Below are 20,848 nucleotides of genomic sequence, written 5' to 3'. Positions count from 1 at the left end.
AGGGAGGCAGTTGTCTCCGCCCCTCACCCCCCCTCAAAAATCTGTGGATTGTATTAGAGTGGACAACAACGCACACTGGTTTGAGACCACTGCAATATGAAGACATAATGGTCAGGTGAGACTGATTTATAGTCCTTGAGTTAACATTGATAATCTGTCTACCTACTGTTGTGCCTTGGTGTTAGAAATCTGAGATCATTGTGTGAAAAGGATTGTTGTGTTTCAATATTGTAACAATAGATGCTCAGTGAAAAGACAGACTTTTTATCTGTCTTTAAAATTTATTTGCTTTTGTTAGTTTTACATTTCAAATTTCAACTTCCATACATTTTGTTTAGGAACTGGTATATTTAATATGACAAAATTCTAAAAGAAGAGCTTTCACTGTCAAGCGGCTGCCTTAGTCTCTAATCCCTTTGTTGTAAAGTATGTATGCTGTAAAAAGCCAGCAGTTAAATGGATATTTCATTTCACTGCTTTCTACTGCCTTAACCAGTAGTAAAACAGCTTTCAAATGCCTGCAGCCAGAAGGCACCTATCTTGAAGACAAACTGAAGCGGCTTATTAAATCTTGCCATTCAGACTTAATTTAAAATATTTTTTCCAAATGTGTGTGCTATGAATAAGTGTTAACTTAAATGTTAACTTAATTTCTTAAAGGTAACATTAAATATTTTATTCAACATCTTCCAGTTTAAATTCTGCATTTTTGAGAAGTAATTTTTCATATGGAGTAAAGTGTCACTTGTGCTTCTACTGATAGTGAGTAACCTCATCTCTCACTGTTTAACAGTGAGAGTGCATGTACTTACCTGCAGTCTGTTGTTCTGTGAGTGTGAATATTTGTAGTATTCGCCAAGAAAAAGTTTGCCTTTTATGGGTGTATGTAGAGTACATAATGATGGATCTGAGCTTCAAGTAGAAAAATAATAGCTTCTCCTCCTCCTCCTCCATTGTTTGAAAATCAGGATTATAATACCTAAAGCAACAAACTAACAAGATCACTATTTCCTGTGGGAGATCTCATTTTAAATCCAACTTACGCATTTTCAGCTTCATATCACCATAGAAGGGTTGTAGGTTGTATTTTAAAAGACACTTATGGAGCCTGTTTCTAGTGCTTGCAACTTTCTACAACAATTTTCCTCAGGCTGATGATATTCATATTTGTTTGAAGCCACAATGTGAATTTTATGGGAACTTTGGGTAAAATTCTGTTCAATTGTTTAGTTTTCTGAACTTTTCTGAGGCTTTTCATATGAAAAACAAAGTAAAATGAATAACTCAAACTGCTTATTTTAGAACTTCAGACATTCCACGGAATTGGTCCTCAGTGTGATACACAATAGACATATTTGAAATTTGATTTAGAAATTAAAGCATCCCACATGTTTGAAAATATGGGTACAAACCTTTTTGAGTAACCAGGTATCCATAACTATTTCTGGAGAGCTGTGTATTGAAATAAAAACGGTTTTCTTTTATTCATTTACATAAATGCATATTTATTTCAGTAGGCAATCAGAATATTGCACATATGAAAATATCTGCTCAATGTGCAGCAGCACTCAAAAAAGCTAACAGAATGGGCAATCGGAACATTGCACATTTGCATGACACACATAGTACAGTTCACAAAGAATCAGATTTTCAGTGTGAAATTATTCAGGTTTTTTTTTCCCCAAACCAAGTAAACTCCTTGGGGAAAAATACTTATTAATGCAATGATATGGTTAAATTTAATTGAACAAAAATCATAGTTAGTTATTTTCACAAAAACAGAAAATATTCCGAAATGTATATATCATAAAGAAAAGCATTTATCAGTATACCCAGTAATATAAAATACATATTTTAAGATCAATTAATTACTAACTGAGCCATATCTGTTACTATCCCGACTTTTGTATCTGTAACATTAAATTAATAGTTTTGTAGCTTCAGATGTAAATTGTAATATTTGACTGTACTGTATGTAATTGTATTATACTCTTAAGGGCTGAGATCAGCTTGTGTGCACCTCCCCATTTTCCCTTGCGGCCTCCAAATGTCGTTTTCCCTGAGGAAACTCTCCTTCTGCCTAGTTGTGCAGCTGGCCGCTGCATTTGGAGCAAACACACATTTCAGGGTCTCTTGCACTGCTGTCAGATGCTTTGGAGGACTGTAGAAATTGCAGGATTCTATGGTGCTTCTGCAGCTCCAAGTACGTATTAGTTGCCCTGGCTCAAAAGAAATCCCCGAAATTTGCTTTGAAGATGGCAGAAGCTAATGAGTAACAAAAAGGGAGAAGAAAATAAACAAGAGACAATCAGTATTGCCTGAAACAGTCATGTCATTAGCTTTTGGCACCAAAACTTGACCAACTTACATGGCTAGTCATAATAAACAGTTCTAGCTGCAATAAGATTGTTTGACCATAGAGGGATGTAATTTACAAGGCAAAAATTCAACATGTGTTAGTCTGTTTTAGAAACCTGTGTAGTTGAGAAAGTGTTCTGATAGATACTAGAGCCTCAATTCTGCAAATATTTAAGCATGTTTAACTTTTCATAACTTTTCATTTCTATTGAGTAGGCAATAGAAATAATTATGCACATAAGTCTTCGTAGGACCAACGCCTTAATTTGTAAATTAGTGTATTTTCCATTAGCCTGAGCTTTAACCATGCAAATGATAAAATATTATACTAAGGATCCCCAGTAGTTAATCTTTGGTATACTTTTCAATTTATTGATCCTCTTGAAATGATAGCATTATAGGAGGATTGTCATATTATACTCTAGTGGTGATTTTAAGAGGATGGAAATGGCTAAATTTAGGTCTTAATTTTTATAATTTTAAGTTGTAATGTGAAATAGTGAATATATGTTTCATGTGTTGCTTAGTGTCAGGTACTTTTGAAATATGTTCGAGTTCCTTGAAAAACAGGAGTAAGAGAATAGATAACTAGGAGGTGTAGGATATGAAGCTTTTCACTTGTGAGAACTGCTTCAGATCTAACCAAGAAAGTCCTCTCCAGCTAGTCAGTTGTTTCCTATCACTACGTCTTCTCCTTGTGCTGTCACCTTGATGTGGTGGAGAAGCTTGCATATACTTAAGATCCTAAGAGAGATGCTGTCTGGAGTCCTGTACTCCTGGTAGGGTCACCCAGGGCAGTAAGGTGAGATTGCGGTAAGATTGTGCGGTAGTTGAACACTCAAAGGAGGATCTTCAAACCGACTTTAATTGCTTCTCTGAAGCTTAGCAAAGCCTAGGGCTAACTCTGAACATTGGCAAAAAAAACCTTCTCCACTAGACAGTCCCCGGTCAATCACCAGACCCAACAAGGAAGATCTGTATCGACAAAGAAGAACTGGAAAATGTAGAATATTTTGCCAGTCTTAGCAGCCATCTGTCATGGAGGGCAGACAGAGATGTCGAAATTCAGCACAGAATTCGCAGTGCCAACTTTACCTTTGGCAGACTGTCTCAACGGGTGTTCAACAATCACAACATCAGAACACATACTAAACTGTTAGTTTACAAAGCGGTGGTAATCCCAACTCTCCAAGGCTGTGAGACTTGGGTGACCTACAGAAAACACCTGAAAAACCTGGACTGTCAGCACCAGCACTTTCTATGGAAGATCCTCAACATAAAGTGGGAGAATCATCGCATTAATGTCAGTGTCCTCACTGAGGCCAACATCTTCAGTGTTGAGGCCCTGATTATCCAACACCAGCTGAGGTGGAGCGGGCACTGTGTGCGCATGCCTGATGTATAACTGCTGTATGCCCAGCTCGCTAAAGGAGAAAGAAACAATGAAGCCCAAAGAAATGCTTTAAAGGTACCCTCAAGATAAACATCAAGAGAAATGGCATTGACACCGCACAGTAGGAGACAGCAGCCCAGGATAGGGATAACTGGCAAAGACTTGTCAGAAAGGGATTTTGGAGGAAAATCACCTTCCCTGGTCGCAGAAAAATGCCAGAAAAGGAAAGACAACAGTCACACAGCAATTTCGGCCCAACCCTGTCTTCCAACACCACCTCCAATGTCTGCCAATGAGCCTGTGTCTCAAGAATCAGAATCTTCAGTCACCAAAGGACCCGTGAAAAATAAAACCTCTGAAAGAGATCATCCTCGACCTCGAGGGGTCGTCGATGATGATTACTTCCTACGTGTCAGGCGTCTCCAGGGTGCTGGTACTTTTGTTCAAAATCTCAGCAGACATATCAAAGAGACAATGGGTGTAGAAACTGAAGTGTTTTACCCATAGCAATGGTTTGTTCAAGTTAAGTTTAGATACATAAGAGAATGATATTGAGAAGATGCTTGTTGAAAGCCTAAATAGAAATGTGGAGCTGACTTTGCTGTTAATCCTGCTTTAGGCTTAGAGTATACTCCAGTCTTATACTATTCTGATACTAAAACCTGAAAAGGAGAGACGTCCTTACAATCCTGGCTGAGCTTCCCCTTGTGGATGCTTATCATGCTGCTGTAATAGGCCCAACGGTTCGATCCCGGAGTCTAGTCACTATTTCAAGCTCAGAGCTTCCAGATACACTCTCAAGTGTGCGTGCGCGTGTGCACACAAACACACCCCCTTAGCGCTGGGACTCTTCAGTGTAACTGCCTTGGCTCCAAAGCTAGTGCTGACCCTCCCAATCCTCCCCAGTAGCAATTGCATGTTCCCCAGTGGTCCATTAAAGTTGTGGGTGCTCTAGATTATTATTTCATGCACTGGAAATTGTGACAGTTAAAATAAGGGACACAGACTTTGAAAAGGAATTTGTAAACTAGTCACACTTTACTCATAGACACAGCACAAGAAATACAGAGATCTATGGAAAAATAATAAAAATAACAAAACCCTGTCTCCAGTGTCCTTACCCTTTTGAGAGCTCTCTGTGGATGTTGGTCAGTCTTTTCAGGGGCCCGGAACCTTCCTCTCCTCCATCTATATTGCCCAATCTTGTGTTTTTGTTCTGGTCAGTGAGAGAGCACCTTTCTAAGGGCAGAACTTGTCCTTTTATGAAGATCCAGACTCCTCTCTGAGGTTCCCTCCTCAGCAACTTCATGTCCATCCTCAGGTGATTTGTTGGCTTGGTCACAGCCCACCTGAAGTCCAGACTGAGAAAACTGGTTCCCCTGGGCTGCAGCCCTTGCATTATTCTATGGTACTTCCACTTGAGTGGAAGAACATTTAGGTTAATGTCTTTTGATGGCTCTCCATTGTTAACCCTCTGCTAGTGAGCCCACAGAGTCTCTGCTAACCTCTCCTGGAATCCCTGTTCAATATGGAAGTTATATTCTTATAGTCTGTTGAAACTTCATATGGCAAGGTAGATATCACAAGAAACTTCATGGTTCCCAAGTGTACACAGCATTCAGCTCAAGAAGTAAAGGGATTTACTCTCACCAAGTTCCCAGTATCTCTGCAGCTTATTGGCTGCAATAATGGTTGTAAAAGAGACTTTCCCGCACCTGTTGCCAGAATGTTTATTAAATCAGGCGGCACAGGCATTGCACCAATTACAGGAGCGCTTCCGCCATTGGGAAATGAGGGTCACTGAGCAAAATTGACCTGGGGCGGGGGGAGGAGGAGCAGCCACAGTCTCCAAACCACTAGAACATACGTCTTTTGTGGGCCAGAATTGAGAATAGAAATAGATTCCCTTTGGATAAGTAAATTAGGACAGATGCATTTCCCTCACAACAGCTCAGCATTGATAGCTTACCTGAATTTGTGTGTATTTCATCTTTTGGAATACTTTCATTTTATTTTACACTGCCACAGGAATATTACATTTACCACATAATTTTCGGTAGTGTGTACCACAAAATACAAAAGGCGGTGTATCACCTCTGTATGACACTCGGGTTAAAACAAAAAAATCAGTATCAATTTATCTTCATCTGATTAATTGTATTTTAATATAAAAAATTAGTTACAAAATAGTGTAATCCAAAGACAATGTTGCATATGTTTTGGTCTGTGCAAACACTGATATTTACATCTATAAGTTTCCTGGCTATTTTAATGCTACTTATACTGTTAATATTATGACCCCTGTGTATGCATTATGCCTCAGATCGATGCAAGGTTCTTTCCCTTAGTGTCGATCTCTAAGGGACTGAAGAGCTTTTTTAGAAATATGAGGTATACTTGATTCTTGCATGTGTGTCTTTGAGGAAGAAGAGATTCTCGATTATTTTTTTTCTTTGTAATGTTCAAGAGAGCAGACTGTCTTAAAATTGGTTTTCTTCATCAGTAGTGAAATACTTTCAGATTAACTCAGCAAAACTGCTGAATTAAAGTACATGTACAGAGGAGGACTGAAAGTGGGAGTTCATCTTGTAATCATTTAAATTGAGTATACTGAATACAAGTTTTAAGGGATATTTTTTAAATTGAAAAGTGCCCAAGGTACATCATAAACCACTGTCACCCACTTGTATTTTTAAGATTATAAGGATTAATTTGTTGCACTGCAAGTTCTTTCCTTTTCATGCTTTTTCTTAGCAAATGACCTTCAAAATCTTGTTCAGGTGTATTCCAATGTGAAATATTTGAGGTTTGTAGAAATGCTCTTGAATCTTATCTAAAGCTATCATAAATATTTCATATGATTAGTAACTAAAAACAGTTTAAGGAATTTTAATCTTTTATGTGGATTTTAAATTTTTTTTCTATATGTAAGATAAAACTTGCTGTTTTACTGAGCTCTTTTACCCTTCTAATTTTCTAAAATACGCTTATTTTACTGTGGGAGGGGGGTTATATTTAGTATTCTGTCATGGTAATAAATTACCCTTAACTGAGCTAACATTTTAGTTATTATATAGTCTCCTCCAGTCTCACTAGGTAGGTACATGGTACAGCTTTATGAAGTTGGAATGTACTTGTTAGAATGCATTTTGTACATTCCTTATTACTCCAGGTTTTTTCCCGCATTTGAATGCTGGATTGTGCTGTCTTAGCAGTGAAACTATAAATAGAGTTTCTAATGCATCAAGCCAATGATGTCACTGTGGCCTTGGAAATCTCAGTTCTCACCTGTAACCAAAGCACAACTCTTCATTCCAGTTTCTACTGTCCTCACTCTCTTACAGTAGCAGAATGCAGAAAGGATATACATGAGATGGTTTATTGCTGGTGGTGGTGCCTAAAGTCTGAGTGTTTTAAATTTGATGGAGCAATGAAGAATGGAGTGAGCTGTGAAGCTGCTCCTGTAAATCAAGGGTAGAGAGATACAATAGTAGTCTGTTTTGGTTGTTTCAGTGCATGAAAACGTTTGGTTGCTTGCAGGGAAAGAGAACTTCCTTTTCTTTTTGACTGAGATTTAAGATTGATAAGTTCCAAAGTTAAATGCTTCTAAGAAGATATCTAGTTAACAATAGTTGCTTTTAATTTTAGATAACTTATTTGATAATTACCAAAAATACTGGAAGTATTAAAGCATTACAGGTCGTGTGGCTACATTGTGAAAAATGTTTTGTTTTCTTACAGTGTGAAAAATTCAAACTATTGCCTCCCATCATACACTGCTTATAAGAACTATGATTATTCAGAGCCAGGAAGACACAATGAGCAGCCTGGCCTCTGTGGCCTAAGTAACTTGGGAAATACGTGTTTCATGAACTCAGCAATTCAGGTAGGTGCTTCAGAGTAAAGTGAGCCTGGCTTGTTACTTGGCGATTAGTATTTTTGTATTTTGCATTGAGACACTTGGTTACTGGCAGAACACTATAAAATTTGAGAAAATAGCACAGATTGTTACGTGGGGAAATTTAGTTTTTATATCTACTGTTTCCCCATACGTTGTGCTTTACACATGGAGCCAGTTTCAGAGGGAAACCTTACTAGGATCCTAAGTAACCCAAGTGATCCCTTGAATAGGATTCTGTACTCTCCTCTGTTGCTTGGTACTTCATGAAAAGCACTAGGTGCAGAAGGAAACATACAAATTCTAATTTGAGAAAATCATTTGCCTTTCTTATCAAGTATAGGTGAACTTTTACACCTTTACCTCTTCAACCCTAAAAAGCACGACTACTGACCTTACAGACAGAGAGAGAAATGAGAGCACACAAGAACAATCGGAGAAAAAGATCTGAGAAATGCAGAGTTGGTGCAGCCAGAAACACGAACTGAGGGAAAAAACAAGGTGTGAGAAGAAATGGCAGATAATTGTGGGCTAGATAGAATGGTGACTCATGTCATTTTTTCTTCCCCACTATTCCCCACTAATAGTTGTGGGAAGCACAAGTCTGGATCAGCATAACCAAAATATAGTATTTTTAGCTCCATTGGCTGGCTGGCTAGCTAGCTAATAATACTAATAGAAATAGAACAAAATGCATGGCACTTACAAATCCTGACAACAGTACTGTGAGCTAAACAGGTGCTGTGTTATCTTAATCTTATAGATGAGAAAACTGAGACAGAGGTTAAATGACTTGCTCAAAGTCACAGAGAGTTATTTCCAGATTTGTGATTTGACCTTCAGTTCTCTGCTCAGACTCCACTGTGCTACTCTTCTCATAAATAAAATAAACTTGGTAGCTGGTTATGAAACTTTTTAAAATGGAGGGGAAGAGCTGCTTTGTGGGGGGGATGTGGCTCTGCCTGTGTGTGTGTGTGCGGTTTCTATACGAACTTAGAAATGCCCATACTAGGTGATTCTTCTTTCTCTACTCCCACCAAATATGTACCTTCCTAGATATTTCCTTGCACTGTTAAGCACTCCACTTGGGTTACTTTTACCTCACTTGCACCTGAAATTTGGGAGAGCAGGGGAGAGAACAATGACATCAACATAAAATAATCTTAGATAGAATTAAGTAAACTAGGAGCTAGCTGAAATTTTGCCATACATGCCAACCCTCCTCCCCCTCCCCAAACACCTTATTGCACTTACCCTAGCGCTTACAATCAGTATAATCTGAATGTTTTTTCCTATGAATGACTGGAAAGTGGCTATTGAATTAGAGTAGCCTTCCTTTTCAGACATTTCCTATCCTATTTCATGAGACATCTAATGTGAGCATCTGGGAGTGACTATTTTTGATCTGGTAGGTCTAGAATCAGATATTCAAATTTGTTTTTCAGGTAACTTAGTTGTTTTATGAATCAATTTGTAAAACAAGATATATGTTTGCTTCTGCTGACTTACAAGATACTATTGTATGTGTTAATCAGAAGATAGCTGTATCTTTGATCTTATTTATTTAAGTACTTGTTTATTTCTTTTCTTGGGGGATGGGTGGAGGACTCCTTTGTTCGTGTGCAAGAAGCGCAAGGATTTTCCCTCAGTCCTACTTCGCAGCCATCCTTCCTGAGGAGAACTAGATGGAACTCTGCGTAGCCTGTCAATGCCTCATTATAATCAGATGTGAAAAATGATTGAGCATTGTGAGCCACACCCCTCCACTCCCAGGAGGTGAGCATGTTGCTTTCATGGTGCTTTCACCCTCTGCTGGGCCAGAGATCAATTAACAGGAAATATAACCCTGATCTCCCTTCTGGCAGTACAGTGCACTACCCCTAGGTGACCTCTTATTGAGGACAACACTTTTATGTTGCCTCAAAGGCATTTATTTTAGCCTCTTGTTACAGTGTTGGCATGAGTTGAACTGTTTCACTGGGAAAGGTTAGCTTTAGAGTTTGTACTCAGGCAATTAAAGCTTCTGGTGAATTTCTCTTGAGGATATTGATGCCTTTCAACTTGGCTGGAATAATTTAGGATTTTTTTTTTCTTTTGAACGTGGAAATAAAAGCTTGAGAGTCAGACAATGAACTGACATCTATTGGATTATTTTAACCTTTTATTCCCTTCTAGATAATTATCCTGTTGTTTCTGAGTGAATAGGGTAATGTATCAGGAAACTTTGGGAATATATTAGCTGCCAAAGGAATGGGAGCTGATCTACTTCTAGCTGTGAGCAGTAATAAAAATTTAGGAAGACTAGTATTTCTTGTGATTTGTGGTAGAAATAAGCCCAAATATTAGTAAAATTGTAACCCTGCTAGGACATTGGCTTGGTCTACACTACGGAGTTAAGTCCATGTAAGGCAGCTTAGGTCGACCTAATTATGTCCGTGTCTACACTACAGCCTTGCTTTCACTGATGTAAGTGCCCTAATACAGCGACGACATAATTCTGTTTCCATGTGAAAGGCTTATGTCGGTGTAGTTAAGGCAACATGGTGTACATATAGACACTGGGGGTTGCTTACGTTAGCTGTTGGCTGTCATTTTTGTCAGGTTCACAGACTAATTACTGCAGTGGCTGTACGTCTAACCTAGGTCAGTTTAAGTTTGTAGTGTAGACGTGCCTATGCTCTTACACCTGTTACCTACTTTAACAATATCTACCATTTTAACGACTTAAGTGCTAGTATCTGTCCGTGAAATTATTCTAGAATAGTCTATATGAAAATTTATTTTGCTGATCACTTCTAATGAAAACTTAAAATATATGGATAGATTTTGCTCCTACCTTTTTGTTTTTCTCTTAAAATTTTTTAGATATATCTTTCTACTTTCCTCCCCCTTTAAAAAAACCAGAAAAACAGAAAGAAAAAAAAAACCTCTTGTAAAAGAAGAACATGATCTGATGTAGACAGATCTGAAGAAGGAACACTGTGTAGCTTGAAAGCTCTGCCCTTCCACCAGCAAAGTTGGTCCAGTAAAAGATATTACCTCTTCCACCTTGTTTGTCTCAAGTCCTGGGACCAGCATGACTATAACACTGTGAGCAATAGACATTGATTGATTTTTTTGGGAAAGATACAAAGCTGTTTAGCTTTGTTTTAGGAAGTAAGGAAGGAGAGTGTTGATTGGGAGGTAGTCAGTATGAAAGGTTTGGTCTGTCTCTTGCTATTGTGTAATGCCTAAAGTTACTGGATAGGAATGTTTTGATAAAAATAAAAGATTAAAAGAAAATAAGTAGTTAAAATGGTTTCCTTTTTAAAGTTTTTTTGTTTGTATCTTTTATATTTATAAAAGCATTCCTATATAGTAATTTTAGGCATATACACAATCTTAGGCAAAAAGACTAAGAATAAAAAATGAGAATAATATAATATGCAATATAGATATTACTTTATACGTATAGCCTTTTTTATCTGTAGATCTAAAATCACTCTACTGTTGATTATATTTTGGATTTTCTTTCCCTCTTCTTTGCAAACTGAATCCTTAGACCCTCAATCCTAATAATCTTTTAAAATCACCTTGTTGCTTATGGATGTAAATGAGCTACTTGCCAAAGCATGTGCAGCCCTGTGGAGGTATTGAAAATAGCGTGTATTGGTAACTAGAATTTTCAAACAGTTTGGTTTCTGCTACAGTCACAACCTCTTTAAACGTTCCACAAGAAGATGGAGACCCAAGAGAGCAGTAGCAAGTTTTAAATGGCAGTATTTATTAGTGATTAATTTGATTTTTTTAAATTCTGCCTTTGTTTATTGATAATGCCACAGCATTGAAAGAGTTAATGATAGACCTGTTTAATTGAAATGTATCAAATACTACAAGGATCCCAGAAAACAAGGCTTTAGTAAACAGCACCCTGATTTCAATAAGAAATACATCAATAAACAAACTTGGGCTATTAAGTTCACAAAATACAAATCTAACAAAATAAATAACAATTGATGTACTGGTAAAAGGTCAGGATACGTAGAACACTTTTGGAGCGAATTCCTTCCGACTTCAAACTCAATGGGCAGAAATTGAAATTCATAAATAATTTATTTTTAATGAGTTCCCAAGAGTCTTGCTGAATGTGAAGTAAACAAAAATGCAGATAAGTGAAGTTACTCTTGAAATACTCTGCTACGTCAATCTTCTGTGTCTCAATGAAAGATGCAACAATTTTAGCCTATCACACCGATAGTGCAGTGTCATGCAGTGCAAAACCCTTTTATTAAAAAAAGAAAATTTATATGCCAGTCTTTCTTTAGTGTGATCTTACTACTGATCTGTAAGATTGGGAAAGATTACTTAGTCCATTTCTCCAGTGGAATTGTTTAAAGCAGAGGAAGTTATGAATAGGGCCCTACCAAATTCATGGTCCATTTTGGTTAATTTCGTGTGCATAGGATTTTAAAAATTGTAAATTTCATTATTTCAGGTATTTAAATCTGAAATTTCACAGTATTGTAATTGTAGGGGTCCTGACCAAAAAAGGTGTCCTGCAGGGTCACAAAGTTATCGTAGGGGGATTGTGGTACTGCTACCCTTACTTCTATGCTTCAGAGTTGCTCCTGAAGGCAAGATTGAGAGCCTTGTTGTTCTTCTCAGAGCTCTAAGAACACCCTAGTGACTTGTGGTGAGACTACTAAATAGAAGACAACAGGTAGCAGATTTGGGATTTAACATGTTTGAGAAGGATGTTTTAAAAAACTCCCAGATAACCCTACAATTGTAAAAAGATGGAGAGAAAAGGGAGATCTTATTTATTTCTTTTGATTATCAGTTCAGTTAACTACTATTGCTTAACTGGATCAGGAGCTGAGAGACTCTAGGTAAAGCCTTCCCCTAAAAGTTCTGTTCATATGTTTAATCAAAGCGATTGGAAAGTGCATGCTTGGAGGGAAGGTTTCCCCACTGATTTAGAACAGAATTAAAACTATAAGTTAAGTAGAGCCCCAGTTCTCTACAGTTATGTAAACAAGCCAATAATGTGACTCTTTAGAATTTTTGTGATTTTTATCTGAGATTGAGCATTTCCTCAGAATACATAGTCTTCATGTAGGCATTGTTTCTGACCAGGCAAATTAGGAAGGATCTGTTATGCATGATGTGTCTAGTTCATAGCACATTTGTGAGAAATCTTGCTTTAAGGAGTTGGATTTTGTGGCTACTCTGAGTAACATTATGTATTGGGACTAGATTTTTCCCTTATGGAGCCAAAGAAGAAATATTATCCCCACTTAATTGTCTACAGAGAAGCAAGTAAAAGACTTTATTTGGATTTGGTACTAATTTGTTTTGGTTTGACTGTTTCTCATCATTGACCACAACCAATTGATGAGCCAAAATAAGCAAAATCTACCAGAACACTAATGGTGATCTAGATTATGTCCCAAAAACTAAATGAATACTTTATATCCGTTTTCAATAAGGATGGCAACGTAGCACACGGGGGCAAAGGCAGGATACCTAATGGAAAAGCGTGCATAGAAATGGAAATTACCACATTCAAGGTGGAAGCAAAACTCAGAGTTTAATACACTCAAATCAGGGCTGGATAATCTCCATCCTAAAATACTGCAACAAATGGCACAAGAAATTGCAAGTTCAGTAGTGAGCATTTTTAATAAATATTTCAAATTGGATGTGGTACCATATGATTGAAGAAGAGCAAGAATAGTAAGTATATTTAAGGGGAAATTTAGTACATCTAATCTGTCTGGACTTCAGTATAGCATCTGATATGGTTAAACATGGGAAATTATTAGTTAAACTAGAGAATGTGGGGTTTAGGATTGAAATTCTAATGTGGTTAAGAAAGTGGCTAACAGAGAGACATGGGTTTTTCTGAAAGGAGAATTCTCCGGCTGGTGGGGGGTTAGTATCAAGGAGTGCTCCTGGGGCCGGTTTTGTTCAACATTTTATCAATGATCTGGATGATGGGATTAATTGCGCCCTCAGATGACACTAAACAGATGACACTGAACTGGGGGGAGAGGTAGATACGTTGGAGGGTAGGGATAAGGTCCAAAGTGACCTAGACAAATTGAAGGATTGGGAAAAAAGAAATCTGATGAGTTTCAACAAGGACAAGTGCAGAGTCCTACACTTAGGAAGGAAGAATCCCATGCACCACTACAGGCTGGGGACTGACTGGCTAAGCAGCAGTTCTGCAGAAAAGGACCTGGGGATTACAGTGGATGAGAAGTTGGATATAAGTCGACAATGTGCCCTCATTGCCAAGAAGGCCAACGGCATATTGGCCTGTATTAGTAGGAGCATTGCCAGCAGATTGAGGGAAGTGATTATTCCCCTCTATTCAGCACTGGTCCCGCCACTACAGAAAGATGTGGACAAATTGGAGAGAGTCCAGCAGAGGGCAACAAAAATTATTAGGGGGCTGGGGTACATGACTTATGAGGAACTGGGGTTATTTAGTCTGCAGAAGAGAAGAGTGAGGGGGGATTTGACAGCAGCCTTCAACTACCTGAAGGGGGGGTTCCAAAGAGGATGGAGCTAGGCTGTTCTCAGTGGTGGCATATGACAGAACAAGAAGCAATGGTCTCAAGTTGCAGTGGGAGAGGTCTTGCTTGGATATTAGGAAACACTGCTTCACTAGGAGGATGGTGAAGCACTGGAATAGGTCACCTAGGGAGGTGGTGGAATCTCCATCCTTAGAGATTTTTAAGGCCTGGGTTGACAAAGCCTTGGCTGGGATGATTTAGTTGGTGTTGGTCCTGCTTTGAGCAGGGGATTGGACTAGATGACCTCCTGAGGTCTCTTCCAACCCTAATATTCTATGATTCTACTAGTGGAGTTCCTCAAGTATCTGTCTTGGAACAGATCTTGTTTAATATTTTCATTAGTAACCTTGGCACAAAAAGGAGGAGTGTGCCAATGAAGCGTGAACATAAGAATGGCCATGCTGGGTCAGACCAAAGGTCCATCCAGCCCAGTATCCTGTCTGCCGACAGTGGCCAATGCCAGGTGCCCCAGAGGGAGTGAACCTAACAGGTAACGATCTAGTGATTTCTCTCCTGCCATCCATCTCCACCCTCTGACAAACAGAGGCTAGAGACACCATTCCTTACCCATCCTGGCTAATAGCCATTAATGGACTTAACCTCCATGAATTTATCTAGTTCTCTTTTAAACCCTGTTATAGTCCTCTGCTGATGATGCAAAGCTGGGAAGCATCGTCAATACAGAGGAGGATTGGAATGTTATACAGGAAGAATTGGATGACCTTGAGGCATGGAGTCAAATAAATTGGATGAAATTTAACAGTACTTAAGAGCCTAAAAACCAGAATTTCAGCTATAAACTGAGGCTCATTACTTGAAAGCAATGGAGGAGAAAGACATGAACCATAGGAAGACTGAGTCACCAATGTGAAATGGCTGTGGAAAAGGTAAATGCAATACTAGGATGTGTCAAATGAGGTATTTCCGGTAGAGGTAGGGAAGTATTAATGCCACTGTACAAGGCATTGGTAAGACCTCATTTGGAATACTGTGTGCAATTCTGATCACCATGTTCAAGAAAAATGAATTCAAACTGGAACAGGTGCAGAGAAGGGCTACTAGGATGATCAGAAGAACTGAAAAGTCTATATGAGAGAAGACTAAAAGGGTGGTATAATTACCAGGGAGCCTAGAAATCCTTTTAACACAAAAATACACAGAATTTGCATTTTTACAGAGAATCTTTAGATTTAACATTTTGTGAAAAAATAAAAACCTATAAACTAAATTTTACTGAAAGTATCAGTGTTACTTATTCAGTTTGCACAACTTCCCCCTCATGGTTGATTTTTGATTGCACTTTAAATTTACATAGCTAAATATACACAAATAAACTGCTTTGGCATATAGAGGTTACTCAACAGCGTTTAGGGGTTTGTGTTTTAATGCATCTCAAATTTCACTTCAGCCTCCAGACATGAATAATTAAAGTTACGAAAAGATGCTGACAACTTTAAAAATCACCCCTAAAGAATGTGTCACTGAGTTTGGCAAGGACAAATTTCACGTTGATGGTAATATGCTGTTCTGTACTGGATGCAACAAGGCTGTAGATCATTTGAAGGCAGACAATTGTAGAACACATGGAAAGCACTAAACATAAACTGAATGAAAAGAAATTAAAGCAAGAGGCTGAAACAGCAGGCCCATCGACTCCAGTAAAGAAACAATGCACTGTGATTGGATAATTCTAGCATTTTACAACAGCATGAAACTGTCACTTTCAGATTTGTTTGAATGTGTGTAAAAGACATTCCTCTGCATAAAATTGATTTAGCCGTTGTCAGAGATTTTTTGAGGAAACATTGAGAGGTAATGCCAGTCCCAAATCAGATCAATTGTATTCCTGTTATTTACCAACTCTCTTTGAAGAGGACACACAGCACCTTCTCAGTGACCTGAAAGGAAACTTGATTGCCGTGATCATCGACAAAACAACTGAGTTAATTTCATGGCTGGAGCATCTTACATCATCAACTGATAATGCGAATGGATCTGCAGCTGCTCAAAGTGCTGCTGATAAACTGAGACAGTACAACCTAAAAAAATAAACAACCAGCAGTTGATTTTCTCCATGTTGTTCATGCACTAGATCCTAAACAAATAGTTGCTGCTTGTACAGGTTATGAAAGTGAAACCGCAGTTAGAGCTGTCCGAAGAATGCAACATGGAATGGCTAGTGTATTTAGGGATTGCCAAAGACGCATTTGGAAATGTTGAGGATCCCATTTACTGATGGGTGGCTGTTGAAGATCACATTCCCAACCTGGCAAAACATGCAGTGGTTCTCCTCCAACTTGACTGTAGATTCAGCTGACGTGGAAAGAAGTTTCAGCCAACTTGGGGTTCTTTTTTGTGCTCAGCACCAATGTCTGAAAGATGAAAATGTGGCTGGAATGCTGCAACTCTATTTTAACAACCAGGACTAACTCATAAAGTGAGTAATGTTAATATAAAAGCAGATTTTCACTTTATTTTTGTGTATTTAAAAAAATCTGAAAATATAGAATATAGACAGAAGTACTTGGTGTATGTAAGAAATACATTGCAATTATATTTTATTTTCATTATAATGATTGGCACTGGTAGGCTTCGAAGTTACTTGCTTAAAGATTTTAAATATAGCAATAAATCTTTGTGTTCAACTGATACATATATGTATTGTGGCTAGGGAAAGTAAAGTTCAGCTTTTCATTTTAATTGTGAAAAAAATCTGATGGGGGGCGTTATTGGAGAATTTTTGGGTCTTTATCACTGAAAACTAGAATCCCTGATGATTACTCTGTATAAATACATCAGGGAGGTAAACACCGGGGGGGGGGCGGGGCAATTTAAGCTAAATGTTGACACAAGAACAAATGGTTATAAACTGGCCATGAATAAATTTAGGGTGGGAATAAGAAGGTTTCGAACCATCAGAGGAGTGAGGTTCTAGAAAAGCCTCTCAAAAAGGAGGAGTTGGGGGCAAACAACCAAAGTAGTTTTAAGATGGAACTTGATACATTTATGAATGGGATTATATGACAGGGTTGCCTGCAGCAGGGTACTGGACTAGATGATCCAGGAGATCCCTTCCAGCCCTATGCTCATCAAGTTAAAGATATAGGTTAGTAGGCCATATGTGTAAAAATGTTTACTAATTCTTCAGCTAAACCAGAACTAAGAACATAGAGGGGCTGTACTGGATCACATCAATGATCCATCTAGCCCAGTATCTGGTCTTCTGACAGTGGCCCGTGCCAGATGCCTCAGAGGGAATGAACAGAACAGGGCAATTGAGTGACCTGTCCCCTGTCATACAGTCCCAGCATCTGGCAGTCAAAAGTTTAGGAACACGCAGAGCATGGGGTTGCATCCTTGACCATCTTGCAAATTGCCATTGATGGACCCATCCTCCATGAGCTTATCTAATTCTTTTTTTAATCCAATTATACTTTTAGCCTTCACAACATCCCATGGCAGCGAGTTCCACAGGTTGACTGTTTTGTGTGAAGAAGTATTTCCTTATGTTTTTTGTTTTAAATCTGCTGCCTGTTAATTTCATTGAGTGACACCTGTTTCTTGTGTTACGTGAAGGGGTAAAGAACACTTCCTTATTCACTACCATCTACAAACTCTTAAGTTGGATCCTGCAAGAATCTGTGTGTCAATTATTGGTTCTGAAGTACTAAGAAAAAACTAATTAACAAAAACCCCTGAGAAATCCCAGGTCTTTCTTGTCATCTTCTACTTAGATTAATTGTGGAGAGATACCTCATTGTTTCAATTTGAATGCAGTGTAGGCCCACGCCATCAACCCCTCCCCCCCCCCCCCCAAAAAAAGGCACAACAAACGGTTTGCCAAAAAAGTAGGCATAATTTAAAAAGTAAAATTTCCGGAAGACACAAGCTTCAAAGATTTCTCTATGAAAAGGGAATTGTGGAAATGCTAACAGCATTCTACAGTTAAAACAAATGCATTTCAATCAATAAATATTTTGTGTTTCAGCAAATCCAGGAAAATTAGTGACTTGCATCTACAGCATTCCAAAACACAATTTTATATTAAGTGATAAAATCACTTAGTAATAACAAACATGGGTACAAGTCCAAATAGTATAAAGATTGGAACTTAATTTGTTGTCTTTTTGGTTTTGTTGACCACATTCCATGTTCAGCTCTGTCTGCACAATCAAATGCTTTGACATTCCAAATCTACCACCCTGTCTTTAGTTAGATGAAAGACAAGTGGTGTCATAGTCCTAAATATCTGCTCATTCCAGTATCTCTGGTTGCATCATCAAGTGTGCTTGTCTGCCATAGACTTCAGAAGCGTGCTCTGTATTTCCCAGTAATGCACCTTTAGCACCACATTCTGCCATGAAAAACACAGTCAAGTCTCCAAACATCAAAAATTATGTTAGTTGCTCTTTTAGACCCTTGCTTCCCGGACAAACCTCTCCTCACTGAAGCTGCAGAAAAAGATGAGGACTCTTGCATTTTATTTAACCTACTTCCTAAAAATGTTGGTGTCATGTCCAAAGCCAGCAAGTGGTGGTAGTGTTAGTAACCTTCCACTATAACGTTTCTGTCAACCGAATAGAATTGTACCTATGACTAGATGAATTATTGATCACAATGCAGAGGATCAAGAGATGACTGTAATGTACATATTTGTTTGGTTTCCCCAAACCTAGAACTCCTGTCTTTGCCACCAAAGCAGTCTTATGTTGAAAAAGCACCAAGGCAAATTCTCACCCATTCACTCATTCTTGCTGAGGAAGAATGTCATGTCTCAACCAGACAGATTTCTTGATTTCTTAATGCAAAATAATAAGTGAGCACTGGGTTCTGCCTTTAGAATCTTAATCACCCAAAATATTCAGATAAGCTTCTGAACTGAATTTTTAAAACTGTTGAGGTTTGGCTGATATCAGAAATATTTCTCATCTGTAAATTCATTTTTATGAAGATCCATTACTGTACCTGTAACTGTACAAAAGATGAGACATCCAGAAAGTTTGCTTCTTTACCTTTATTTTCTAGAAATGCTTTGACTAGGACACGTGAAGAAAAGCTGAACAAGCACAAGTAACAATCTTTGACTGCTTTGTCCACCTGACTTCACAAGAGAAAAGGCAAGAAAGATTGGTGAATCTGAATTGCAAAAATTGCATTTTGTAGGTTTCAAAGGAAGTTGTTTTCCTCTGATCTTGTGCAACCTTTGGGTGCAGAACTGGAATAAAAACCACTATACTTGAATATGGCTTAACTGCTGGATTGCTTCTTAAGATAGTGTATAAAAGGTAGATGGTTACTCATGGCTAGTAAGCAAACTGGACTTTAACCTTAAAAAAACAGTTTTGCACTTCAATTTTGAGCCCCGAGAGAAATGCTTTTTTGCTCATAGCTGGGCAGCTTCATCACAAAATTGCACTGTTTCACTGGAATAGACGGATGGAAACAGGATGATTTTTTATTGTTAGTTTGTGTTAATCCTCCTCAGCTAATGTATCTGATCTGGACGTGCCTAAATTTAAAACTAGTCAGTTAGAGATTATGATTAACAAGGGGGAATCACTTCTTTTGATTGAGGTTTTAAAAAACTATGTTTTTTTTTTCACATTAGCAAAGATAATTTTTTAATTACTTAGTGTGAATAGTTTAATAAGCTTGTTTTCTTTCCTGTTCTTGTTACTGATTTACTAAAGTATTGAGCATATTTGGTCTCTTGAGAATTGTGGAGCAACTGCATTGAAAGGAAATGATTCAAATTCCACATTACAAAAAACAACTTTGTTTTTGAAGGGGATTGCTTCGGCTATTTCCCAGGTACTGGGGAAAATTCCAGTTTAATTGTATGAATTAATAGCGTGACTGCCTATAGACAGAAGGATTCAAGGCAATTGGTGACATGGCTCTGAATATTCACAAGTTGATTTGTATAATAAGATTATACTGGCTGACAAATGAGGGTTCAGTTACATGAGTTACTCATGATCCCAGGTAACTTTGCCAAGATATTTATTTAAAAAGAAAAAAAAGTACTAGTAAATGATGCATGTATTTGTTAGTGCACCTTATAAAGAAACACATATGCTACACAGTTGCAATAGAAACCTGCTCTGAAAGTTGATGTAGAGAGCTACTTTTTTATCTTAGGTGAAGTATGTGACACTTGGGTAACAACCAAATTTTGCATATGCCCTAATTTCATAATAAATTGGTTTTGGTAGCCACCAGTATATTACATTTCTAGTATGACAACAGAATAGTGGTAGTAAAAAATCTATTGTGTAAGGTTGAGGTTTGTTGATGGAAAAATCCCATGGGGTTACCTAAAATAGACTAAATCACAGATGCTTTAAGGATCTCACACTGCAGTGGAATCTCGGCGCTCTGACCAATTCGTTACGTTCATTGAAAAAGAATAGAAAATTACTGTTGACTTTTTTTTCTTTTATCCCTTGAAAATTTGAAACAGATGTTTCCTTATCAGGCTTTTCTGAGATCAGTGGTGCTCATACAACAGTTGCCTGGGTACTTTTTAAGGAGGAAAAAAACATTAGTACATTTGTTTGGAAAGCTTCCTACCTTTTCTCTTCCCTTCTTTGGGTATTGACTTATAAACAGATACCAAAAGGTTGCATTTTAAACCTG

The 20,848-nt window shown here is 38.0% G+C and overlaps 1 protein-coding gene across 14 annotated transcripts in view; it reads left to right on the top strand.

Moving 5' to 3' along the window:
* Positions 1-20,848, top strand: part of USP15 (ubiquitin specific peptidase 15) — a 136,921-nt gene that overhangs the window by 79,725 nt on the left and 36,348 nt on the right. For 6 of the 14 annotated variants that reach the window (XM_073327929.1, XM_073327930.1, XM_073327928.1 and 3 more), the window contains one exon: positions 7,493-7,637. In XM_073327929.1, coding sequence (XP_073184030.1) covers positions 7,493-7,637 — 145 coding nt within the window. The other 8 variants (XR_012156773.1, XM_073327936.1, XM_073327940.1 and 5 more) reach the window with 8 other exon arrangements.

This window comes from Lepidochelys kempii, chromosome 1, assembly GCF_965140265.1.
Source record: "Lepidochelys kempii isolate rLepKem1 chromosome 1, rLepKem1.hap2, whole genome shotgun sequence".
Classification (NCBI taxonomy): domain Eukaryota; kingdom Metazoa; phylum Chordata; order Testudines; family Cheloniidae; genus Lepidochelys; species Lepidochelys kempii.
The sequence above is the reverse complement of the archived record's forward strand: the minus strand, read 5'-3'. Positions and strand labels throughout refer to the sequence as shown.